General features: G+C 46.8%; 1 protein-coding gene across 12 annotated transcripts in view; it reads right to left on the bottom strand.

Annotated features, from left to right (window-relative positions):
• SRRM1 (serine and arginine repetitive matrix 1) overlaps nt 1-27658 on the bottom strand; it is a 254277-nt gene that overhangs the window by 211083 nt on the left and 15536 nt on the right. For 7 of the 12 annotated variants that reach the window (XM_078774009.1, XM_078774004.1, XM_078774003.1 and 4 more), the window contains exons 4-5: nt 8993-9199; nt 8823-8896 (exon numbers count right to left, since the gene is read on the bottom strand). The exons of 1 other annotated variant lie outside the window; for it this stretch is intronic. In XM_078774009.1, coding sequence (XP_078630135.1) covers nt 8823-8896; nt 8993-9199 — 281 coding nt within the window. Of the gene's footprint in view, nt 1-8822; nt 8897-8992; nt 9225-23413; nt 23450-27658 lie in introns of those variants that run through there. 4 more of the 12 variants (XM_078774008.1, XM_078774007.1, XM_078774000.1 and 1 more) reach the window with 4 other exon arrangements.

The raw sequence follows: 27658 nt of genomic DNA on the forward strand, positions 1-27658 counted from the left end.
ATTTTATCCCGTCCATCCTGTTCTCCAATTAGACGGATTGACAACGTACTTAAACGAGATAGACGTACTACGAACGGAATTGCCGTACTTCGAACCTACTAGGGACGTGTTACGACGTGGTGCAGTCGGACATAAATTTCAGTACGTGTGCACACCGACCGGGTCCGTTTGTTGCTCGTTCATCCCGTTCGGCGACAGACCCAATTTGACCGCATTACGTCCTTGGTCAATCCTTATTCCGTGCAAATACGTTTCAAACCAAATATAAAGTTCTGAAGCAGTTGGCAACATGTTTCTACATGGTTCTAAAAGTTCCCAGTAGGTTCTCATTAAGTTCTCCTAGTTTTGAGTACGTTTATGTAGTTCTCACGCAGTCTCCCTCTCTTGAATTGGACCTTCATGGGCAGGCTCAATAGTCTCAGCAACTTCAGGGGGATCTGCATGGCCTTCAGCAGGGCTATTTGTGCTTGATTTCGCTCGCCCTGTCTTTCTGAATCGACTTCTCTTTGGAGGCATGATGATCGGAGATTGTATTGTAGATGTGTACAGCTCGGAGCCCTGAACTTGAATGAGGACTGGCTACAACACGCTCGGTATTCATAGCAGTCGGGCCAGGACGGGCCAGGACGCGAGTACACACGCACTAGGGACGAGATGAAGACGTAGTGCGAACGAGTTGGTCGGGTTAAGAATTAGTTAGAACTGGCTTGGACGTATTGTGAACGAGGTAGAACGAGGTTGAACTGGTTAAGAACGGGTTGAGAACGGCTACGGACGGGCTCGAACTGCTTCGAAACGTTGTCGGCATGAGGTGAACGGGCACTTTTACACGATCTCAACTGGATACAAACGGACTGCAGACTGGCTAAGAACGAGATAAGAACGAGATAGACGTATTGAGGACTGCTTATGAACGAACTAGCATCGTATTTTACGCCAAACTACGCATTCTACCGTGATCACAGCCCGTTCTAGTATTTTTTTTAGAACGGGGTACAACGGGATAGAACTACTTTGGTGTGATGCTAGCCTTAGACTCTTAGAGGGAAGTAGTTAGTTAGATGATGCTGTGTGTATGAGCTTGCGATTGAGAATCTTTGTGATGAGCTGGAGCAAATGAGGAATTGAATGAGAATCTTTGTGGTGAGCGTGACCAAATGATGAATTGGTCGGGGATGACCAGAGCAAGTGTAAAAGTGTATAAGTGGAGTATTGAGGACAAGTGTCATTGTGTTGAGTGAATGGGCTTGCATGGTGTGCAAGTGGAGACCAGGTGTGTGGAATACTTGGTGTGGAATGATTGGTGTGTGGAATGAGTGGTGTGGAGTGCATGGTGCATGGTGCGAAGGAGTGAATGGGGGGAGGATGGACCCCTCCACGAATACCCAGGGAGGGTAGTTTAAAGTTAGGTAGAGGGTTTGGTAAATTGTTGGATATTGACACCTGTGGTGCAGGTAGTAGCAAGGAAGTGCTTAGATGGGTGCATGAGTCTGTGGAAATGGCTGGGCGCGTGGGCTTAATTGGTGAGTATAGTTATTGGGGCACTCTGCCACTGGTAGTCTGTCGGACAGGTGAGGCCACAGGTAGGCTCTGGGAGCCAGTTAGAGTACAGAGTAGTGTTCAGCGGGGCCCGAGGATCCGAGAGAAGGACCCGGGTAGCCCAATGCCAGAGAGGGCATCAGAGGGGTGAGAGAGCCAGGAGGGGCCTTCCCCGATTTAGGGTAGTTGTAAGGAGCATGGTAAGCTCGGGTAGGTAGACCTGCAGGTAGAGCAACACGACCCAGTCCCGAAATTGTGCAAAGTCAAAGTATTGAAAAATTGGGGGAGTGAGACCCCAAATTTTGGAGGCACCACAGGGTGGGTCAATGGGAATTGGTTTTTAGAACCACATAGTGTAAAGATGGCCAATTGAGTGGCAGGGCAAGACCCTGGGTTGTGTAACTGAGTTAATGTTATTAGAGGATAGTTAGGATAAGAAGTCTCTTCGCACCATCCACGTCCACTCACCAAGGAGACGGAACTCCACACCAGGTTTCGCAAATGTTTGGAAGGTAAAGACGCATCATGACTTGAGAGTGACATTGTGTTTATTCCATCTCTTCCTTCTTGGGAGGGATTGGATGACAAATTCGGAGTAGAGGGGGGATAGAAAAGACAAATGGTAGTGACGAATTGGTAAATTGTAAATACAGGGAAGGGCAGGGGTAGTGTAGGCTGACATGGGCGGTTACGTACGGCTAGGGACGAGCTTTCTCCGTGCGCTCTCCCGTGCTCCTCATGTTGCATTGCCTTGTATTGTGTGTACCTTTCTTTTTTTTTCTTTTTTTTGTATCCTGAATCGAGGCTCGTGTAAGAGCTAATATTTATTTCACAAACAAATCAACCAGACAAACAAAATATATAAAAAGAGGGAGCGGAAGACAAGATGGGGAGAGATGGGGAAGCACACAAACATAACATTTGAGAGCAGGGAGATGTGTGGGAGGGAGAGGGCTTGGGGGGAGGAGGCGTGCGAAGGGGGGGTAGGGGTGGGAGAAGTATAAAACGCAAGGACACCAAGGACTTCCAGGACAGAAGTTGGTATTTCAAAAAAGTGGATTTGGGGTGAAATTAGCGGGGGTAGAAAAGATCAAGGTTTTGGATGGGGGAAGATAAGAGATGGTGGTGAACAGCTGTTTTGAAGACCTGGAGGGTGGAGTGGGATTGAAGAGAGTGAGGGAGTTTGTTCCAGAGGCGGGAGAAAAGAGAAATGAAGGAGTGAAGGTGAGCAGAGAGTCTTGATTTTGGCAGTTTAACCATAAGAGGGTTGCAGGCAGATCTTGTGCGACCTGTAGGAATATTTGGGGGACAGAGTCCAGAGAGAGCTGAGGGAGCAAGGCCGGAGTGGAGTCTGTAGAAGACGGAAAGACCACCAACCTGCCTGCGGTGAGTGAGTGAAAGGCCCTTGGAGTTAGCTTCATCGCGGGAGATTCCAATGATTCTGAACGCTTTGGTTTCAACATCGTGAAGACAAGCTAGGTGTGAGGCAGGAGCACCAGCCCAGAGGGGAGAGCAGTATTCCATTGAGCTGCGGATGAAAGCCTTGTATGTGGTGAGGAGCTCAGGTGTGCCAAGGAAGGACTTCGCACGACGGAGGATGCCCAGTCGGCGACTAGCTTTGGAGGCCAGATTTGAAATGTGGTTTTCCCAGGAAAGATCATGGCAGATAGTGAGATCCAAAAGCTTGAGTGACAGAACTTCTTGGAGAGGATTATTCAGAAAGTGGATGGGAGGGTTGTCCAGTCGGTCTTTTCGGAGAGACATCGTAAGAGTGTGAGATTTGTCAGGATTGAAAGACATGTTCCACTTGTTTGCCCAGTCTGTGATTTTGTCCAGGTCGGCAGAGAGTGAGGAGGCTGCAGACTGCCGATCTCAGGGATGAGGAATGGAGCGACAGAGAGTAGAGTCATCAGCAAAGAGACAGAGAGGATTTTCAAGAGAGTCAGAGAGATCATTGATGAAGATCAGAAAAAGCACAGGGCCCAGAACACTGCCTTGGGGAACTCCAGCCTGAACAGGAAGAGGAGATGAGAGAAACCCATTCAGGGCCACACGTTGACTACGACTAGAGAGGACGTCCGCCAGGAATGCGTGGAGATTTCCATGGATACCAAAGGAGGAATGTTTGGTGAGTAGAGCGGGGTGCCAGACCGTATCGAAGGCACGTGATGTGTCAAGGGAGACAGCTCTAATTTCCTGTTTGGCATTGAGGACCTCCATCAATTGTTGAGAACGCAGAAGCAGCATGTCCAGAGTAGAGTGACCAGGTCTGAAACCAAATTGATAAGTGATCAAGCCATTGGAGAAGAGGAAAGATTTCATATCTGAAGCAATGATGGATTCCATGACTTAGCTGATAATTGGGAGAAGGCTGATTGGTCTGTAGTTGCTAGGATCTGTTTTTGCACCTTTTTTGTGCAAAGCGGTGATGTTGGCTGATTTCCAAGCAGATGGCAGATGACCTTGAGCAAAAGAGAGGATGAAGAGAACAGAGAGAGGGAGTGAAAGAGCAGAAGAACAGGATTTTAGGACCCGTGGGCTGATGCCGTCAGGTCCAGTTGCAGAATCAGAGTCGAGGGTTGACAGAAACTTTTCCACCTTGTCAGGAGGAAAGGACACAGAGTCCAGGAGCAGCTGGGTATGACTGGGTACAGTGGGTTCAGAGAGGGATGGGTTTGGGACACAAGATTTAGAGGCAAACACAGAGTTGAGGCATTCAGCTTTTTCACGTGCGGAGTCAGCCATGTAGCCGTTTGAGGTGATGGAGGGGATGGAGGGGGAACAAACACCAGAAAAAGATTTGACCAGACGCCACCAGGATTTGGAAGAGGGAGACAGATAAGAGAGTTCGGTCTTGAGAACGGAGAGATATTGTTTCCTGGCTCTCCTGAGGGTGGACACACACTTGTTTCGGGTTTTGTGAAAGGAAATGAGATTTCCTTCCGTTGGATTTGCTTTCCAGGAGACTAAAGCAAGTTGTTTCTGGGCAACAGCCTCACCACAAGATTCCGTGTACCATGGACGGGAGGAAGAGTATGACAACTGAAGATGAGATGGGATAAATCTGTGCATGAGAGAGAGAGCAATTTACTTTGGAAGAATTCCCAGGATGAGTTGATGTCAGAGGCGGTAGAGATGGGAGACCAGTCCAGATGATTGATGGCTGCTTGAAGACCGTGCCAGTTGGCCTGAGTGAAATGCCAGACTCGTCGACGCTGAGGAGGCTCTCTGAGAATGGTCAGAGAGATGTCCACTTTAACAAGCACATGATCAGATGAGCCGATTGGAGCAGAAGAAGAGCAGCAGACATTTTCAGGGAAGTTCGTCATAACCAAGTCCAGAAGAGAAGATGCTCCGTTGACTGAGTCCCGGGTCGGGAAATTGACAGATTGTGTCAGTCCCAGTGAGTCGCAGAAGTCCTTTGCTGAAGAGCCATGGCTGGTGAAAGAGGTACCCACACCCAGCCAACTGGCATGGTGACAATTGAAATCACCACATATGAGGAAGAGAGAGTTGGGATGGGTAGATAGAAGTTGGTCCATATTATCAGACAGCGAGATGTAGATGGAGTCATCACTGTTTGGTGGACGGTACAACACACATATGAACAAAAGATGGGAGCGAAGGGGAAGCCGTAGCCAAAGGTATTCCTGGGGGTGAGGTGGAGAGAGGGCAGTGCAGGGCGAGTGAGGAAGAGAGTGTTTTATGAAGATAGCAACCCCACCTCCAGGACGAGGCTCAGGTCTATCATACCAGAGGAGGGAGTAACCTGGGAGAGATACCAAGGAATCAGAGACATCATGAAGGAGGAAAGTTTCTGTTAAGCAGATCACGTCTGGTTTGTCAGAAGCAACCTGTATGGAGAGATCAGTCAAGTTTGAGCGAAGGCCCTGGATGTTTGAGGTCCATATGTTTGAGGTCCATAACTTTGCGCCCTTTCCTCTGCTGACTCTCTGCTTTGGCTTTCCTCCCCACCCATGGACCCATATTTTTGTTGAGGGGAGTTTGCAGGAACCATGGACTGTGCTGCGGCACGTTGTCACGCCTGTGCAGCTACACTCTGCTACCTCTTGCTGCACCAGTACACCTAATGGACCACACGTTCTGTGGCCTGGCACCTTTGCTGCAGCAGACAATTGCTGGAAGCGTTATCTTGCCTTGCGGATCACTGGTTTTAAGTGGCATCAAAGTCACACAGATGGACCATAAGATTGGCCCTGCAAGTAAAAACGGACACGATTTGTGCATTTTTATTTTGTTCTGGTGTGTCAGGAAAGAAGATCTCCAAGTTTTATTATGGCACACCGAAGACGAAGCAGGAAGACGCAAGATGCAGCAGCCCAGCAGCAAATGTGCCATTTATTATTTGAAATGTGATTGTGCATTTTTGTGCATTTTTGTGCATTTTCTTCATGGTGTATTGGTGCAGTGCATTCTGTTTTCTCTCCTCTCAAAATTTCTTTCCCACAAAAAGACAGGTCCTGGGTTGTGGAACTGGAAATAATTAGATTAGTCTTGTAAATAACATGCTCCCCACCGGCTTTATGTATAGTTTGAGAATTATTTCCGTAATTCGGTTAGTTGTGGGTGTGAATCTGTTAGTTAGTACACAACGCAGTATGAATGAATGATCGTTTTAAGGCCATTTACCCCGCGAGAGCGGGTGTTAGCCTTGCGGGCACCATGACAATCATGGTTCCCTGTTTGAGGCAATGTTTTTATGGCCGGATGCCCTTCCTGACGCCAACCCTTGGTCGCCTCTTACGATGCGCAGGGATACGATGTACCTATTCTAAACTGGGGTACACACCGGGATCATTCCGGGATCATTAATGTTATTAGAGGATAGTTTGGATAAGAAGTCTCTTTGCACCATCCACATCCACTCACCAAGGAGACGGAACTCCACACCAGGTTTCGCAAATGTTTGGAAGGTAAAGACGCATCATGACGTGAGAGTGACATTGTATTTATTCCATCTCTTCCTTCTTGGGAGGGATTGGATGACGAATTCGGAGTCGAGGGGGGTTAGAAAAGACAAAACGTAGTGACGAATTGGTAAATTGTAAATACGGGGAAGGGCAGGGGTAGTGTAGGCTGACATATGGGGTTACGTACGGCTCGGGACGAGCTTTCTCCGCTCGCTCTCCCGTGCTCCTCATGTTGCATTGCCTTGTATTGTGTGTACCTTTGCGCCCTTTCCTTCGCTGACTCTCTGCTTTGTCTTTCCTCCCCACTCATGGACCCATATTTTTGTTGAGGGGAGTGTGCAGGAACCATGGACTGTGCTGCGGCATGTTGCCACACCTCTGCAGCTGCACTCTGCTACCTCTTGCTGCACCAGTACACCTAATGGACCACACGTTCTGTGGCCTGGCACCTTTGCAGTAGGTGGGACATATTTAGTGTTGTAAAACCGTCACACACAGGGTGTTAGATTAAATGTCGAGGAGAACCACATCTAAGTGTCACACGTAATTTAAAAAGTAGTCCTGACCCTTGCTCAAAACCGGTCGTGCTCACTTGTGTGGGTTCGGCTCGGGGACGAGCCTGGCGAAGGAGGGGGGCAGTGTTGAGGTTTTGAGATTGTACATATTACATCATTAAAGGTTAAAGGTTTGCCCCCCATAGTTGGTCCACAAGCAACACGTAGGCCCATGTAGAGTATTAGTAATGTCATATTATGTGTAAGAGTAGGCCATTTCCCTTGTGATATCTGCGTTGTGTAAAGAAATGAGCTGAGGTCCTTTCATTTTGCGGCCACCCTCCAATTACATCATGGGCAAACTCGATCCCGCGCCCCATTTGGCATCCCTCAAGTTTGTTACGCTTTGGCTACCCGCAGTTTGTTACGCTTTGGCTGCCAGCAGCATTAGCTGCCCTTTGTTGGCTCGAACTAGCCAAGTGACAAGAGGTAGGCCTGAAAAGAGGGAGGAGCGCGAGGGTCGGGGTGTGGCCGCGACAAGCAGCACGTCAGAGACGGTGACAGTAAGAGCAACAGCCAACCAGGGCTCGGAGGACATGGCATGATGGGGCGTGGCAGGACGCGTCTAGTAAGTTCCAGAGGGTTCCAAGGGCGTGGCAATAAAACCCTTGGCGCAAGGCCCCCATCTCAGTTATGAGAAGGGAGAGGCAGGCGCTCGAGTTGAGAGAGAACTGTATTGAGAGGACTGACCAGGAGAACTCAGAGGACCGGCGGACACACGACAGTGTCGAGAGCCCTTGATTGATGAGAAGCGCATATTGAACTATTCAATTATTACGTACGCGGCTGCAGCCGCAAGTGTAACCGCCAAAGCCAGCCCTACCGTTCGCCCTGTAATAACCCGGTGTGCGAAAACGACACGTGGAGTGCTCCGGCCGTCTGTTTCATCTTCTTCGCGGTGCGAGTTGGGGACCGGAGAGCGAGCTGCCTGGACGCAATCCCTGGACGTGCTGACCTGGTCAACTGCAAACCCCATGTGAATGTGTCTGAGAGTGAACAGGCCCGTTTGTCCAGGGGATAAGTACAAGACTGTTTAAGGCTGCACTGTGTCTTCTTCTTCTGATGATTGTACAAAGTGTAAATAAATCGTATTTTTCCTTTCTTCCAAATTCGACCGTTTCCGTGATTTCCTCCATTGGGTAAGCGTGGCACGATTAAGAACTGCTCGGATCGGGATCTAGTCCTTGATAACGGCTCGGGTCACGGGTTCGCTACCGCTCGGCGTATCCACCAACACCCATGATTCGGGTGAGGCTTGTCTCCTCGTTTCAGGGTAGCGTTAGTACTTAGGTAATAGAGAATCTGGTCATACAACCCAATTTAACGCTGCCCGGAAAGGACGTCATAGGCATCGGGTCCCGTCGGTCAGTCAAAGACAAGGGGACTAATCCCCCCTTGGTATGGGGAAAAGGCCGGCGCGGAGATCCGCAACAATATGTTATATTTTCTAAGTCCAAAAGGTCACAACTCCATAGTTGAACACATGCATTCATTCGTCCTTGTATATGCCCGATTATGGAATCGTCTCCCTGTGTCCACTCTCTCGTCCTCCTGACCTTCGTGTTTCAAATACGCTCCCCTTCACTACCATACGTGCTCACCCGTGATCTCTTCTACACACAGCTTTCCGATTCTGCTCACGGAAATGGCGATCACCAGAGTGGCACACCATAAAATAAGGGGCTCCATACTGTCTAAAATTAGGTAATCAAAACACTAACCGAAGATATATTCACAACAATGTATAAACCTACCTTTTTCATTCATTAAAAAGTACAAAGTTCTCAGTGTGGCATACCTGAAACGTTCCTTGGCCTTACGATCTTCCTCTTCCTCCTTGCTCTGCAGTCGTGCAAGTTTTTCTTGCCCGAGCTAGCAGGGAAGTGCAAATAAGGACATATAAACTAATGTAATAATCAGCTTATTTCAAATGCTTCATTGCACTCCTCCACTCGATCCATAAAATACCTGTCGCTTTTTTTTTTTCTTTTTTTCTTTTTCTGGATGCTGTTTTATCCCTTCCATTATTTGCTCCATGGCGACCAATGGAATGCCATCAGTATTTTCTTGTGCACTGAGTAGAAGGGGCCAGAGTTCCCCCATGAAGAGGCGTGCGTTCTTCCCAGTCAAGAATCCTGTAAGGTTGATCTGCATAAGCCGCCCATCTGGATGCTGCTGAAAACTCAGTCCAGGATGCCAACAAGAAGGAAATAGAGAAACGTTATTTTTATTAACTTAGAATGATGCGCAATAGTCACTGTTGTACCTTTAAGATGAAAAACAAAACCTTTTAACTTTTTAAAATACACTTGGAATGAATCAAACTTGCACAAAAATAAAAAAAATTCGTCAAGTGCCCGATTCCTCTGGTTGTCGAACACCGAAAGCAAATATTTTGTTTATCCTGGCACTGTAGTTTGGAATGGATACTTTCATACATCACACGTGGTTGTATGTAGAACTTGCTTTATGACTGGCATTTGTTAAAATGTCTTTTTCCAAGTTTCTCTGCAGGGCCAAGTGCTTCCTCAGCTTGAAAAACAGCATAAAGGTCCATCATCATGACAGTATGGGTTGGTGCTGCTGCTTCTTAAATTGCCACCCAACCCATCCCCATGAATCAAAGGCCCTTCATGTCATTGGTATCTCATGACAAGAGGTTGAGTCTCAGGTTTTGTTTCTTGCTCACTGCAGACAAATATGTGGCCTTGCAGTCTTTCTGATCTTCATCCTCTCACACTCACATCTCCGTTCATGCCCTGCCCTTGAGTCATTTCTGTTGTGGAAATGACTCCGAGTGGGTAAAAGATGTTTAATATAGCACAGTTATTTCATTAATGATTGTCTCAGCAACAAGTGTAAAGTAAGTAATTGTGATATTAGATATAAGTAGACTAGGAATATAATCTCAAAAAATTACATGAGGGGTAACTGTTTGTTACAAGCTGTCACCCATGCTAGGATTGAACCATGACACCTCCTGAGCAATATTAGCCTGGATGACACTTGATATTTTGATTTGGGACCTCACAGTGGGTTATTTTGTGAAAGGGGTCAATCGCGAAATATCTGATTTTCTCGAAAATACAAAAATGTCAATAAAATGACCAATAATTCAGTTACAAACTTATTTGTGGTGTCAAAATGAGCAGAATAACAATACATATTGTAAAAATATTGGTTTATACTATAATATCGGGAAATTTTACAAAGAATGGCAAAAAATACAAAAAAATGCTGAATAATTATTTCGATTCCACCGTAAACATATAACAAAAATTGCAATAACTTCACAAATAAACATCCCATGCATATGTTTTAGGTATCAAAATCATTCATTATTATTCCCTCACATAACAGTAACAGACAATTGGTTTACAACTGTGAATAAGACTGATTAATTACAACAAACATAACCCACCCCCCATAAATGTTGTTGCAACAGTCGGCTGTACCATGGTTTAACGATCGTTACATTCCCACCACAGCGTACGATTTGCTTTGCTTTTTTCATTACATATTTCTTGTTTATTCATTTTCAAATCGTAATGAATATCAAAACAAATATAATATCAATTAAATATACATAATCCGTACATATTTGTACCATAACCACGAACCAGTTTGTGATATAATATATATCTAATGTTGCCAAAAGTTTTGTTTTGTTAATCATGTTAAATAATCTTGGCTTCTCAAAATGGTGTCGGTTTTAGCTTCTAGATCTAACGTATTTTTCTTTTGAACAGGTGCTGATCAGCAGTGGAGTCATGGAACCAGCAGCACACATACAGCCGAGAAAAAGAAGCGTGGACACTACAACTAATTGGAACATTTGCTTTATATGTCAGAAACAGTCTAACAAACCAACTAGAAAGCTTGGAAGCAACGGACTGGAGAGAGTGCAGCATGCACTGAGTGAGCGCAAAAAATACCAAGACTATACAAGGTGGGACATAGTGGAGAGATTGGAAGCTGCAAGTTTTCAATCTGTATCTGGTGACACTGAATTTGTTTATCACAAAGACTGTTATGGCACTTTCACAAGTGCTATGCATCTCAGTAGATTGAATTTTTTTTTTGAAACTAAGACCTCCTGTGCAGAGGAGGGTGCTTCGACCAACGCAGGCGACCAAGCCTCTCAGGTACTGCGAAGCAAGGCCAAGGCATTGAACACGGACCTGTGTGTTTTCTGCCAGCAAACGTCCAAAGACAAGACCCGACTTGCAGCATCCCTGTCATTCTCTAAAAAGCTGCTTCTAGCCGCTCAGACTGACCCTCTCTTGAGCTGCAGATTGGCTTGTGTGAATGACCTCGTAGCTGGAGATGTACGGTACCATCTCAAATGTTATGTCAACTTCACACGAAAGGCTGGCCGTGAGCATGATCCAATGATGCAGCCAAACCCTAGGGAGATTTGTCTGAAAACTGTCGCACATGAGATTTCTATTGGCATCACCAAGGGAGAAATATACAGCCTATTAGATGTGTGGGAACGATACTCTGAATTGATGGCTGAATGTCAGGTTGATGCTGGAAGTTACAAGCAACACAGGACACATTTCAAGTACAAACTACAAGATCTCCTTAAAGGAGAAATCGACTTCGTTCCGCAACTTGACCCACAAAAAGCACAATTGTTGTTCCCCACCGTACCAGCGCGAATTGTTGTACAGGCCTTGAAAGAGACAACAGATACAATAGATGATACAACCTCTGAAGGCTACGAGCATGGTTTGCGTGCAAGTCAATTTGTAGATCAGGATATGGAGCAGGTCTTAGCATTACACCACACAGCTCTACGTATCAGAGCAGATATACGAGACTCACCCTCTTATAACGACTGTTCCTCTGTCAACGCAGACAACGCAGCTAAAATTATTCCCGAGAGTCTCTTCATGTTACTCAGTGTACTTCTGACAGGCGAGCCAGGAGAAACAGAAGTTGATGACACAACAAGGATGTTATCTCTCAGTATAGCCCAAGATGTTGTACATGCCGTCTCCAAAGGGAAAGCGCTGACACCAAAGCATGTTGGGCTAGGAATGACCCTTCACCAAGCAACTCGTTCCAAGGACCTGGTGAACATATTTCACAAGGCCGGACACTGCATCAGTTACAGTCAAGTTCAACGTGTAGATACCACACTAGCGCAGCACGTACTGGACAACTCAACGAAAAAGGATCAGTTTCCTGTCCCACCAAACCTTGTCGAAGGCCGGTTTCTCCAATTTTCTGCTGATAATATCGATATTGTTGCGGATATGGGATTTGCATCCATCCATATCTGCTTGTAAATATTCCCCTATTTCCTCAATACTTCCCAACTATCCCCAATCCCCCATTCCCTAGTCCCATTTTCTGTAAACAACACTCTGTAGACCCGACCTCCCCCTATTTCCCCCATTAAATGTCGTGCCCAGGTTCACCGCATCTCATGTAAGACAACTATAGGACATCTTGCTAGTTATTCTTAGTCTATGTCAGTTAAGGACTCGTTTCCATTAATTCTGACCCTTCGTTGCACCAGAATGTGATTGTATGGCACCGTTAGGAAGTTTAGGACCTCCCAATACCTCCCCGCAGCTCTTCCTCACGGTTCAGCAACAACAACAACAACAACAGCAACGGCGTGCACAGGGAGTGCGCGTCCTCACTCCGGCTTGGTTGGTAGGGGGTGTTGGGAGGGCATGAGGCCTGCCCAGCGAGCCGCCATCGAACATGTGCTCGACGGGGTTACCAAATAGGGGCTCCCTGTCAGCTCCTCGTCAAGGGCGGAGCCCGGTAACCCCCGCACCCAATGGGAGCGGCGGACCGGTCCCATCTGGGGCGGAGCCAACCAGCCGAGGGCGTGTCACTCCCCGCTGAGCATGCGCAGGAAGAGGGAGGTGACGTCAGATGCGCGCTGAGCTTGGAGAAAGAAAGACGCCAGCTCCGAGCGCTGTGAGGCCTCCCTGCATCTCTTGGACCGTGCTTGATCCTGTCCCCGAGCCAAGGTGCACCTTGTGCCATCGAACTACCTGTCCCTCCCTGCCATCAATCCCTGTGTAAGTCAGCCTTGTTCCGTTTGTCTGTGGTATGTCTGGGATAAGATAAGACTGTAAATTAAGTGTCTATCTCTTCTGTGTCTTTTACCTCACTCTACCTTGTAATCTACCCCTTTTCTCCACCACTAATTATACCCTCCTCCGGAGGTCTTGAGAACTGTACCCCTGGCGTCGTTTCATTTATCCCAGTCGTTGTGTCCTTTCCAATCATTGATTTAGCGTAGCGCGATTTGGCCAACGTTCGGGTGGAATCGGGTGAGTTGGGGAAGAATCGGGGGAACTGTTAGGTCGCGGTAATACACCACCGCTCGGTCGAAATAACATCTAACCGCGATCCGTAACAATATTATAGAAGAACCCCTCGATGGGAAGGGAACATTCCAGGGAACGCAGGTGATTGCTTTCCAGAGAGGGGCGTCACAACACCACAGTGGACAAGCACTGCAAATGGGACAAGCAAGGTCACTCAAGGTATCAGCGGAGCTACAGCAGCTTACGCCTGCACCAGACTGTGGTGCACGTGCCCAGCCACGATTTGACACAGAAGTGAAGACTAATAGCTACACACCAGACCCAGACATGAAAAAGAGAGCAAACATCAAAGACCTTTCGTCCGACATTACAGCAGTCCAAATCAATCAGTTCCAGCATGGACAGGTTTCAATCAATGCGTCATCAATGATACACAAGAAACAACAACCGTGGGTTACTTACCTATCATCAATGCTCCGGCACATGAGAGGGACACCTTGTGGACAGTTATACTTCGTTGCTTACGAATCACACAGGAGCTGAACCCTGGTCAGTCCACTGTATTGACGCTGGATGAACAATGTACAATCAATCTATTCTTGTTCTCTTGGCGTCTTCTTGGGTCTTGCTGGCGACGGTTCGTTTTTTCGCAGCTCTCTACGCTCTCCATCGAATTCGAAGTTAAGTAATTGTTCCAATTTGTATTTTCGTTATAACTGTATTTCTTTTATGGTGTATGTACGTATATTGTCCCGTCAAAGATTTTCGGTGCAAATCTTTCATACCTGTATTGAAAATTCGCGTTAATTCGTGTCGTCTTGAGGTCTTGTACAGTGTACACTGTACAACCTTGAGGCTTTGTTTTTCTCTCAGCGCCTGTCGTTTGTGATCCAATAACTTTCGTTCTCTGTTTTCGCAGTCTTTCCACCCCAAAGCCTACTTCCTTATGTAAATCTCAACTAAAAAAAACAAAAAAAAAAGACATTACCTTCTCTGTGCTCATTCGTTTATTCATTCTTATTCGTTCGTTCGTTCTTCGACCACGTGTTTCTCCCCCATTTCCCCAGATAGATTGTCAAATTTCAACTCGTTATTTTATCGTCCATGCGATATTGTTTGATTATAGTTAGTTTTGGTTTGAATTTCCTGTAACTCGTAATTAATTAATCGTTTTCTGCTCCTCGTGTGTGGCCTTGTAGTTGTACCCCCGTCGGTGTTTTGTTAACTTAAGTGTGTTTTGCTTGGCTCTTGGTTTTTTCCCTTCTACCCCGAACATAATACTGTCCAACGTTCTAAATCCCCACCCCCCCCCCCCCCCCAAAAAAAAAAACAAACAAAAAAAAACATTTATTTTCTTTTCTCCACGTGTACTGTTGTCTCATCCTGTATTTTCTGTCCAGGTGTGCTGTTCGCCCCACCCCCATTATCTCCTTGCCATCCACCGTTTGCCCTGTTCACGTGACTCGTGGTGGTCCCTCTCGGCTCTCCCCCCGTTGGTATTTTTGTGCATATAAGATTGTTCATAGTTCTGTTTAAATATTATTACCTTCGCAAAAGCGGAAGGTTATGTTTTGATCGCTGTGTATTTATTTGTATGTCTGTGTGTGTGTGTGTATGTTATTCGCATAACTCAAAAAGTATTCAACCGATTCGCATGAAATTTGGTGGGATGATAGGTTATTATCCGGGAACCATTTGATTAGATTTTGGAATCGATCGGGTCAAAGGTCAAGGTCAAGGTCATGAAAAGGTCAAAATCGTCTTTTTACCATAGCGCGGTCAATTTGTGTCCAATTTGTATGAAACTAATGCCAAAATGTTCAGAATTCAATGCCCAATCTTGTGATATGCGACATGACACTCTGACGTCATAACCCTTGTTTGTATGTCTGTGTGTGTGTGTGTGTGTATGTTATTCGCATAACTCAAAAAGTATTCAACCGATTCGCATGAAATTTGGTGGGATGATAGGTTATTATCCGGGAACCATTTGATTAGATTTTGGAATCGATCGGGTCAAAGGTCAAGGTCAAGGTCATGAAAAGGTCAAAATCGTCTTTTTACCATAGCGCGGTCAATTTGTGTCCAATTTGTATGAAACTAATGCCAAAATGCTTTGCTACACAGATCTTGTAGTCTTTTATTTTGGCAACAAAAGTAGCTGCGGCGAAGGTATGCGCTCTACCGAGTGCCCGTTCTAGTTTAAATATGTTTAACCTTTCCCCTTCTGTTTTTTATTCAGTGGTATATTACAACACGCTGTTTTTCTTCCTATTTAAAAGGCTTTTCTCAATTTCCTCTCCAACTCATTCCACTTCAAAAAAAAGAAATTCAATATCTTATACGTCTCCCTCACTACATGGTCTAAATTCACATTCATTCCATCCCTCCTCCATCATTCTGAACCGGATTGCTAACTTGAAAATCACAACAAACCCAATTTGTTATCAATGTTCGTCTTTCATTAATCATCCACTTTCTAAACTCCCCTCTTGCCCCTCCCATCCAAATCCCCCCCCTTGCACCTACACTCCGAAACTTCCCCCTTGCCCCTCCACTCTTAAACTCCCCCCTTGCCCCTCCACTCCTGAACTCCCCCTTTGCCCCTCCCCTCCTAATCCCCCCCCTTGCCCCTCCACTCCTGATCTCCCCCCTTTCCCCTTCCCTCCAAAACTCCCCCCTTGCCCCTCCCCTCCTAAACTCCCCCCTCACTCCTCCCCTTCAAAACTCCCCCCCAATCCCTCCCATTCAATTCTCCCCCCATACCATTCCTCTCCAATTCTCTCTCCTCCCCCCTACTCCTCCAAGCTGCCTCCTCCCCACTTCGTCTCCCTTCTATCTCATACCTCCACCCCCCCAAACCTTCTACTTTCCTCTGCCCCCCCTCAAACAACCCCTCACTGTGCCGCATCCCTTCACCATCAAACCTTTCATCCTCCTCATCCTTCCCTTTCTTGGAACTCTTCTGCAACATCTGAAACACTATCAACTGCTCTCCCTACCTCCCCCTCTCATCCTTCATCTTACCCTACTCCTCCCCTCCCCTGTCCTGTACCCGATGCTCCCCCTCTCTCTTCATTAACGGTATGGACCTCAAACATCCGGGGCCTTCGCTCAAACCTGACTGATCTCTCCATACAGGTTGCTTCTGACAATCCAGACTTGATCTGCTTAACAGAGACTTTCCTCTTTCAAGATGTCTCTGATTCCTTAATATCTCTTCCTGGTTACTCCCTCCTCCGGTATGATAGACCTGAGCCTCGGCCTGGTGGTGGGGTGGCTATCTTTGTCAAAAACTCTCTTCCTCACTCTCCTTGCACTGCTCTCTTTCCTCCTCACCCGCAGGAGTACCTCTGGTTACGGCTTCCTCTCCGCTCCCACCTTTTGTTCATATGTGTTCTGTACCGTCCCCCAAACAGTGATGACTCCATCTACATTTCAATGTCTGACAACATGGACCAACTTCTATCCACTCATCCCAACTCTCTCTTCCTCATATGTGGTGACTTCAACTGTCATCATGCCACCTGGTTGGGTGTGGGTTCCTCTCTCACTAGTCATGGCACCTCAGCAAAGGACTTCTGTGACTCACTGGGATTGACACAATCTGTCAATTTCCCGACCCGGATCTCAGCCAATGGAGTATCTTCTCTTCTAGACTTGATTATGACAAACTTCCCTGCTAATGTCTGCTGCTCTTCTTCTGCTCCAATCGGTTCTTCTGATCATGTGCTTGTCAAAGTGGGCATCTCTCTGGCCATTCTCAGAGAGCCTCCTCAGCGTCGACGAGTCTGGCATTTCACTCAGGCCGACTGGGACGGTCTTCAAGCAGCCATCAATCGTCTGGATTGGTCTCCCATCTACACTGCCTCTGACATCAATTCTTCCTGGGAATTCTTCCAAAGCAAACTGATCTCTCTCATGCACAGATTTATCCCATCTCGCCTTCAATTGTCTTACCCTTCCTCCCGTCCATGGTACACTGAATCTTGTGGTGAGGCAGTTGCCCTGAAACAACTTGCCTTTGCCTCTTGGAAGGCTAATCCAACTGAAGGAAATCTCAGTTCCTTCCACCAAGCTCGGAACAAGTGTGTGTCTACCCTCAGGAGTGCCAGGAAGCACTATCTCTCCTCACTCAAGAATGAACTCTCAAACCTGTCTCCTTCCTCCAAATCCTGGTGGCGTCTGGTCAAATCCGTTTCTGGTGTTTGTTCCCCCTCCATCCCCTCCCTTACCTCAAATGGCCACACAGTTGACATCGCACGTGACAAAGCCGAATGCCTCAACTCTGTGTTCGCCTCGAAATCCTTAGTCCCAAACCCATCTCTCTCTGTTCCCACCTTTCCCAGTCGAACCCAACTGCTCCTGGACTCTGTGTCCTTCTCTCCTGACAAGGTGGAGGAGTTTTTGTCAAACCTCGACTCTGATTCTGCAACTGGACCAGACGGCATCAGCCCACGGGTCCTAAAATCCTGCTCTGCCGCTCTATCTCACCCTCTCTCTGTTCTTTTCACCCTATCTTTTGCTCAAGGTCATCTGCCAGCATCCTGGAAATCAGCTAACATTACCGCTTTACACAAAAAAGGTGCAAAAACAGATCCTTGCAACTACAGACCAATCAGCCTGCTCCCAATTATCAGCAAAGTCATGGAATCCATCATTGCTTCGGATATGAAATCATTCCTCTTCTCCAATGGCTTGATCTCTGATCATCAATTTGGTTTCAGACCAGGTCACTCTACTCTGGACATGCTGCTTCTGCTGTCTCAACAATGGATGGAGGTCCTCAATGCCAAACAGGAAATCAGAGCTGTCTCCCTTGACATATCAAGGGCCTTTGATACGGTCTGGCACCCAGCTCTGCTCACCAAACTCTCCTCCTATGGTATCCATGGAAATCTCCATGCATGGCTTGCGGACTTCCTCTCTGGTCGTAGTCAACGTGTGGCCCTGAATGGATTTCTCTCATGTCCCCTTCCTGTTCAGGCTGGAGTTCCCCAAGGAAGTGTGCTGGGCCCTGTGCTTTTTCTGGTCTTTATCAATGATCTCTCTGACTCTCTGGAAAATCCTCTCTATCTCTTTGCTGATGACTCCACTCTCTGCCGCTCCATTCCTCTTCCCTCAGATCGGCAGTCTGCAGCCTCCTCACTCTCTGAAGACCTGGACAAAATCACAGACTGGTCAAACAAGTGGAACATGTCTTTCAATCCTGCCAAATCTCACTCTCTTACTATGTCTCTCCGAAAAGATCGACTGGACAACCCTCCCATCTACTTTCTCAACAATCCTCTCCAAGAAGTTCTGTCACTCAAGCTTTTGGGTCTCACTATCTGCCATGATCTTTCTTGGGAAAACCACATTTCCAAGCTGGCCTCCAAAGCCAGTCGCCGACTGGGCATCCTCCGTCGTGCGAAGTCCTTCCTCGGCACACCTGAGCTCCTCACCACATACAAGGCTTTCATCCGCAGCTCAATGGAATACTGTTCTCCCCTATGGGCTGGTGCTCCTGCCTCACACCTGGCTCGGCTTCACGCTGTTGAATCCAAAGCTTTCAAAATCATTGGAATCTCCCGCGATGAAGCTATCTCTGAGGGCCTTTCACTCACTCACCGCAGGCAGGTAGGTGGCCTTTCTGTCTTCTACCGACTCCTCTCCGGCCTTGCTCCCCCAGCTCTCTCTGTGCTCTGTCCCCCAAATATTCCTACAGGTCGCACAAGATCTGCCAGCAACCCTCTGATGGTTAAACTGCCGAAATCTCGGCTCTCTGCTCACCTTCACTCTTTCATTCCTCTTTTCTCCCGCCTGTGGAACAAACTCCCACACTCCCTTCAATCCCTCTCCTCCCTCCAGGTCTTTAAAACAGCTGTTCACCACCATCTCTTATCTTCCCCCATCCATAACCTTGATCTTTTCTACCCCCACTAATTCACCCCAGATCCACCTTGTTTGAAATTCCAACTTATTTCCTGGAAATCCTGGCAGTGTCCATATGTTTATATCTCTCCCACCCCCCCCCCCCCCTTCACATGCCTCCCCCCCTTCACATGCCTCCCTCCCTTCACATGCCTCCCCCCCAAAGCCCTCTCCCTCCCACAGATCTCTCGATGTCTCCATGTCTCTCGGTCCCTGCTCTCAAATGTTGTGTTTGTGTCCTTCCCCCTCTCTCCCCATCTTGTCTACCGCTCCCGATGTTATTTGTTTTATGTGTCTGTTTGTCTTTCTGTGTGAATAATGTTCGCTCTTTCACGAGCCTCGATCTTGTATACAAAAAAAAAAAAAAAAAAAAAAAAAAACTGGATGCGAAGGCAAAGGAACTGCAGTGGGAGAATCATGACACATGTAAAACTCTCTTTCTGCGTCTGGGGGGTTTCCACATAGCCAAGAACTTCATGAGAGCCATTGGGCAACACTATGCAGATTCTGGCCTTCAACAGATATGGTCCGAAAGTTTGGTGTATGGCGAGAACACAGCCCAAAACAACATGATGGCGGAATCATCCAACCGCACGACCAGAGCCCACAAGCTGACAGTGGAGGCACTCTGGCAGATCATGTGGCCACATTTCCTCGCATGGGCACAAGATCAAGGGGTCAGAGAACAAGAACTACAACAACTGTCGGAAGAAGTAGCACAATCTTTGGATGGACTTGGGGATCTTGAACAAATGAGTAACCCATCTGAAGCATTGGGCAAACTGGAGGAAGCAGTGAAGGATGCACATCTCCTTGAACTCCTGGAGCAGTATGACAAAACCTTATCTCCAACAGGTCTCTATTGGAGACACTACATGAAAATGGTATTGGTCTTGCTGCAGTTCATACGTGCAGAACGAACCGGAGACTGGCAGATGCACAAGTCAGCATTTATGGCCATGCTGCCTTGGTTTGCTCACTACGACCACACAAACTACACATGCTGGGGAGTGATATATGGTGCTGATATAAGTCAACTAGACAGTTCACATCCAGACGTCTACCAACAATTCATGGATGGTGACTTTGTTGTGAAATCAACACGCAAGAGCTTCAACCAAATTAGCACTGATCTTGCATCGGAGCACGTTAACAAAGTCGGGAAAGTCGCTGGTGGTCTGATAGGAATAACTCGAACAGACAGTGCAAGGGACAAATGGTGCCTGACATACAACGAGCGAAGCCGAATTGTTGACGAGACCACTTCAATGTTTGGCATGGCAATCGATGACACAGAGTATGCACCATCTGCATACAAAGATGTCGGTCCAGCAAGAATAAAGAGGGACAGAGAAGATGTTCAAAAGCTACAGGAACAGTTCTCACGATTCCAAATATTTGACAGTGAGAGCAACTTAGGCGACGAGTTGACCTGTCTGATGACAATGGATGTTGCCCCTGAAAACATCAAGGATGCTTTACTGACCGCTGAAACCCATGGAGAATCAAAGATCAAAGAATTTGTGGAATCACGGATTTGCAAACAAGACGTCGGCTTTCATGTAAAATTGAAACAGTCACAGAGTCCTACATTGACGACAATGTACACACTAGAAAAGATGAAGGCTGCTAGTCAAAAGCGTCAAACCATCAAAGCAGACAGGCTTCTGTTCCAGCGGCTTATTGTGGCACAGGACTCCGGACATGATATAGACCTTAAAAGTATTCTGAGTCATGAACTAACACCGGTACCACTCTCATTGGCAGACACGGCAGGAAGCCTACGTCCTACAAATAAAGCTGCGCTCGGGAAGATCTTGGAGGGTGGAGTAACTGTCGAGGTCCTGCCAGTGTCTTCGCTTAAGACATGTTTTATCATAGATGGTCAGGCATTGGTACAAGCCATTGGAAAACCAACGGGGGCAAAGTCATTTGGAGATCTGGCTGATGTCTTCAATGCATCAGTGTTCAGTCATTTCAATCAGCACTGCTCAAGAGTCGATGTGGTTTTCGATCGATATTGTATGACATCAATCAAGTCTGGGACCCGGGAAAGGAGAGAGGGGCAAGTACGTTCTATCCGGCGCAAGATCGACAGCAGAGAGATTCCACTCCCTGCCAACTGGAAGCAGTTCATGGACTTACCAGAAAACAAGGCAAATCTGACCAACTTTCTCAGCGATCAAATGATGTTGGAGGCAAAAAAGAGCCGACCCACTTGTGAGTCGATCACTGCAGGTGGGTTTGAGGAAGAAAGCAAAGTAGCATCGTCACTGGGGTCTGATGTTGAACAGCTGCAATAATCTCACGAGGAGGCCGATACACGTATAATAGTGCATGCCAAGGCGGCCTATATGGATGGATACGAACGGATCATAGTCTTGTGCAGGGACACCGACATATTGGTACTGCTCACACACTTCGCGGGACAATTAAGTGGAGAGCTCTGGATGAGAACTGGCACAAGGCAGCACTGGCGTTGTGGCTGTGCACGACATACAGTTGACACCGACCATGCAGCGTAACATCCTGGCGTACCATGCGGTTACAGGATGTGACACAGTCAGTCAACCAAGTGGACACGGGAAAAAGACGACATGGAAGGTATTCCAGCAACACGGAGCATTGCTTAATGACCTCGGACGTGGCACACTGTCAGAATCCACCATACGGAGTGTGGAAGAGTTCTTCTGCCGCATTTACTCACCAGCTTCGGACGAAACTAACATCAACGATGTGCGATACCGCATGTTTCAAAAGGGCACCAAAGACCAAGAAAAGCTTCCGCCAACTCGAAAATGTCTTGAGCAACACATCAAACGTGCACACCACCAGGCTGAGGTGTGGTACCAGGCAGTTGTACCAATCCCTGAAATCGAGTCGCCCATTGGAAGTGGATGGTACGAGAATGCTACGAGGAGACTACACCCACACGTCAGTGTGGACGATCCTCTGCCAAACGAGTTCACAGACATAGTCTGCTGCAAGTGCAAAAATTGTGCAACTGCCAGATGCTCTTGTAGGGCCAAGAACTTGAAGTGCATAGCTGCGTGTACCTGTAATAACGGAGTGTGTCACAACCCATACAGTGTGGCAATTGAAACGGACTCTGAGTGACTTAAACACGACATTCTTTTATTTCATTTCATGTACATGTAAACTTGCACATATGCAATTAGCAGCATTTTCAGTCCATGGTTACTTGTTTATATGACATCAATATCATGTTCTTACAAATATTACCGGTCAGCGAATCTTAAGTTTCACTAGGGGGGTGGGTTATGTTTGTTGTAATTAATCAGTCTGATTCACAGTTGTAAACCAATTGTCTGTTACTGTTATGTGAGGGAATAATAATGAATGATTTTGATACCTAAAACATATGCATGGGATGTTTATTTGTGAAGTTATTGCAATTTTTGCTATATGTTTACGGTGAAACCGAAATAATTATTCGGCATTTTTTTGTATTTTTTGCCATTCTTTGTAAAATTTCCCGATATTATAGTATAAACCAATATTTTTACAATATGTATTGTTATTCTGCTCATTTTGACACCAAAAATAAGTTTGTAACTGAATTATTGGTCATTTTATTGACATTTTTGAATTTTCGAGAAAATCTGATATTTCGCGATTGACCTTTTTCACAAAATAACCCACTGTGAGGTCCCAAATCAAAATATCAAGTGTCATCCAGGCTAATATTGCTCAGGAGGTGTCGTGGTTCAATCCTAGCATGGGTGCCAGCTTGTAACAAACAGTTACCCCTCATGTGATTTCTGGGCCCCTTTTCAGATAATATTCCGAGTCTATAAGTCACTTATGTAATAGTCAGACACTGTCAACCTTCCCCATTGTGTGGATCTCAAATTATCAACCCTCTTATCTCATTTTACCGTTCTGCCCTCTGTATTCAGTAATGCTCTTTTTAGTGTTCTGTTAGGCTGTAAAAGCAAGCAAGTTTTGATAGCAAAACGAATCAAACCATCATAATGGGGCCGTGATGGAGCCCATGGTGAGAGGTCACGGAGGGGTTGCTCTGCCCATCGGGCCGAATGATGGCCATTAGTGAGAGAGAGGGGTTTGGGCATGAATAGTAACCAGTGATGTGTGCTGGTGACCTTATAAAAGGTGGACCCGAGAACAATCAGGGAAGAGAATTTGGAAAACTCACAGCCAAGAGCTGCATCACCATGAAGCTCCCGAGGAGGAAGCCACGCACTGCCCAGCCGAGTCGCGTTCACCCAGCCGGAATAACACCTCCCCCGTTCTCAGAGACGTCGTTTGGGGTTTGAGGAAGAATAACTGTCCACTAGACTTTTCCAGTTTGAGACAGAATTCTTCTGTCCTGTCTGTCCCCAACTCTGTCTCTCACACGTGGTACAGATGTGGGCTCAGTTACGGCAATAGGTAATGACGGCATCTCGTTTGTTCATTGACATGGAATGCAGGGACAATTTTTTTTTTTTTTTGTATACTGAATCGAGGCTCGTGAAAGAGCTAACATTTATTTCACAAACAAATCAACCAGACAAACAAAATATACAAAATGAGGGAGCGGAAGACAAGATGGGGAGAGAAGGGGAAGCACACAACTACAACATTTGAGAGCAGGGAGAAGTGTAGGAGGGAGAGGGCTTGGGGGCAGGAGACGTGGGAACCGAAGGGGGGGCGGGGGGGGAGAGGTATAAAACACAAGGGGACCGAAATTAGCGGGGGTAGAAAAGATCAAGGTTTTGGATGGGGGAGGATAAGAGATGGTGGTGAACAGCTGTTTTAAAGACCTGGAGGGTGGAGTGGGATTGAAGAGAGTGAGGGAGTTTGTTCCAGAGGCGGGAGAAAAGAGGAATGAAGGAGTGAAGGTGAGCAGAAATTGGTCAGAATAAGAGTGGACATACGAGATGGAAGGGAAGTGGTGTGAGAATGGTGAAGGGTAGGCAAGGCAAGGGTGCCCAGAAGGCGTGTGTTGTGAATCATCCCACGCGTATAATCACATGGTGTTGGGTGTTTTGTTTTCTGAGGAGTTTGTAGACAGTGTGGTGAGTGTGACTAGAGTGAGTGAAAGGTTGATGATGGTGAAAATGATAATTGGAAAGCTCTTGGTGAACGTCATCCAAGGCATGCTCCGCAGGTCAGTCAGAGCAATGAAGAGAAGGACAGGTTCTGGTGTGCAATAGAGAAGCTGATGGAAAATGTGAAAGATGAGGAACTTGTTGTGGTAGGAGGAGACCTAAATGGACATGTGGGAAGGAGTATGGACGGTTTTGAGGAAGTTAATGGGGGTTATGGATATGGTGTGAGGAATGGAGAAGATGAAAGGATTTTGGAGTTTGCTGATGGAGCTTATTTGTTGATTTGTAATACTCAGTTCGAGAAAGAGGATAATAAGCTTGTCACATATACGTCAGGTGGGTCGACGACAACCGTTGACTCGACGTCGACGACAACCGACAACCGTTGACGACAACCGACAACGTTGACAACGATGGTGCGTAGGCGAGATGGGAGCACCTCCGGGACACAAAGGTGATCCCGGGGGAGGAGGCTGTTTCACAGCACCACTTGGTTGCCTGCGACATAAGGGTGAAAGGTGCGAGGAGAGCTCGGCGGGTGAAGTACAACAACACAACAGGCATTTTAAGGCCATTTTCCCTGCAAGAGCGGGGATTAGCCTTGGGGTCCCCATGACAATGTTCTCCATTTTGCCCTATTTTCTGCATCTCCCCTTGTTAACCCCCTTGCCCGCATTTCTTCTTCGACCATCTTTAGCCAAGTCTTTCTCGGTCTTCCTCATCCTCTACTTCCTTCTACATTCATTTCCATCACTCTTTTCAACCAGTCACTTTCATCCTTCCTCAACACATGACCAAACCATCTCAACCTGTTTCTCTTCACAGCATGAATCACAGGCTCTATTCCCATCATCTTTCGCAATTCATCATTTGTCTTCCTCTCTCTCAACGATACTCCGCACATCCACCGAACCATTCGCATTTCCACCCTTTCCAGCCTTCGTTGCAGCTCTACGTTGATTACCCATGTCTCACTCCCATAAATCATAGCACTTCTCACACATGCAGCATACACCTTTCCCTTCAGCTTCAATGACACTCCCCTCCTCGTCAGCACGCCACTCAGTTCCCGAAACTTCTTCCATGCACATCTCACTCGAGCAACCGTTGCCGAGTCTGATCCACCTTCTCCATTCAGCATGTCTCCAAGGTAACAAAATGTTTTCACACCTTGTGAAGTACAAACCGAGAATGAAGGTGTGGAGGTTGAAAGAGGTGACAGTGAGGGAGGCATTAAAAGAGAGGCTGAGTATAGAAGAGGATGATGTGGTTGAGCTTGAAAGTGGTTGGATGTCAATGAAAGATAGTCTGTTGGGAGCCGTTGGTGAGGTATGTGGATGGCCAAAAGGACCACCGAGGCACTCGGAAACATGGTGGTGGGACGATGAAGTTGGAAAGAGGATTGACGAGAAGAGAAAGAAGTTCAAGGAGTGGCAGAAGACGAAGGGTAAGGGGGGCTAAAAGGCAGAGCATGAAAGTTATAAGGCAGCCAAGAAGGCTGCAAAGAAAGAGGTAGCAAACGCGCAGGAGGAATGTAGGAAAATGTTCAGAGAACGATTGGATTTGGAAAAGGCTCAGAGAGCGGTATTCAGGATTGCAAAGCAGACAGTGAAAGAGAGGTGTGATGTGATGGGGGCGAGTTGCTTGAAGGATGAAGTGGGACAAATCGTTGTGGACCCAGATGTAAATAAAGGAAGATGGAAGAGATGTATGGAAATGCTGTTGAATGCAGAGAATGAATGGGATGGCAACAAAGAGAGTAACCCAGTTTAAGGACCGGCAGAGAAGATAACTGAGAAGGAAGTTGAAGAAGCGATAAAAGCAATGAAGAGTATAAAATCGGGAGGGCCGACGGGAGTTGTGGGAGATATGTTGAAGGCAGCAGGAAGTTGGGGTGTGAAGAGAATGACAGAGATCTGTAATCTGGTGGTGGAAGAAGGCCGCATTCCGGTGGATTGGGAACTGAGTACCCTCGTCCCTCTATACAAGGGGAAAGGTGACCCTCTGGACTGTGGCTCGTATAGAGCGATAAAGTTATTGGAGCATGGAATGAAGGCATTGGAAAGGGTGTTGGAGAGGAGGATAAGGAAGAACGTGAAATTCGACGGAATGCAGTTTGGATTTATGCCAGGAAGAGGTACGACAGACGTGCTTTTTATTGTAAGGCAGTTGCAGGAGAAGTACATGGAGAAGAGGAAGAAGTTGCTTCTTGGGTTTGTTGATCTGGAGAAAGCATTCGATAGGGTTCCACGCGAAGTAGTGACATGGGCATTGAGGAAGTTTGGAGTGGAGGATTGGTTGATCAGAGTAGTGATGGCAATGCACGAAAGAGCGAGCACAGCTGTAAGGACAAAGGACGGGAACAGTGGTGAGTTTGAGGTGAAGGTTGGAGTGCATCAGGGGTCGGTACTAAGTCCACTACTATTTGTAGTTGTGATGGAGGTGCTGGCTCTGAACGTAAAGGAGGGTTTACCGTGGGAGTTGTTGTATGCAAATGATCTGGTGTTGATTGCAGAAAGTATGGATGGATTGAAGGAGAAGAGGAACAAGTGGAAGGAATGTATTGAGACAAAAGGTCTGAAGGTGAATATCGGAAAGACGAAGGTGATGGCAAGTGGTAAAGCATGTGGTGAGGTGGAAAGAACTGGGAAGTGGCCGTGTGCTGTGTGCAGGAAGGGTGTCGGAGTGAACTCCAGTCAATGTACAATGTGCGCTGAGTGGGTTCATCAAAAATGTCGTGGTTTGAGAGGGTCATTAACCAGTGTGGCAGCTACATTCAATTGTAAGGTGTGCACAGAGGGAGCTGCAGATGGAGGAAATGTTGAGTTGGATCTTGGAGACTGCATGAAGCTGGAATGTGTGAAAACATTTTGCTACCTAGGAGACATGCTGAATGGAGAAGGTGGATCAGACTCGGCAGCGGTTGCTGGAGTGAGATGTGCATGGAAGAAGTTTCGGGAACTGAGTGTCGTGCTGACGAGGAGGGGAGTGTCATTGAAGCTGAAAGGAAAGGTGTATGATGCATGTGTGAGAAGTGTTATGATTTATGGGAGCGAGAAATGGGTAATGAACGTAGAGCAGCAACGAAGGCTGTAAAGGGCAGAAATGTGAATGGTTCGGTGGATGTGTGGAGTATCGTTAAGAGAGAGGAAGACAAATGGTGAATTGTGAAAGATGATGGGAATAGAGCCTGTGATGGATGCTGTGAAGAGAAACAGCTTGAGATGGTTTGGTCATGTGTTGAGGAAGGATGAAAGTGACTGGTTGAGAAGAGTGATGGAAATGAATGTAGAAGGAAGTAGAGGACGGGGAAGACCGAGAAAGACTTGGCTAAAGATGGTGGAAGA

This window comes from Myxine glutinosa, chromosome 3, assembly GCF_964187855.1.
Source record: "Myxine glutinosa chromosome 3, kmMyxGlut1.1, whole genome shotgun sequence".
Classification (NCBI taxonomy): Eukaryota; Metazoa; Chordata; class Myxini; order Myxiniformes; family Myxinidae; genus Myxine; species Myxine glutinosa.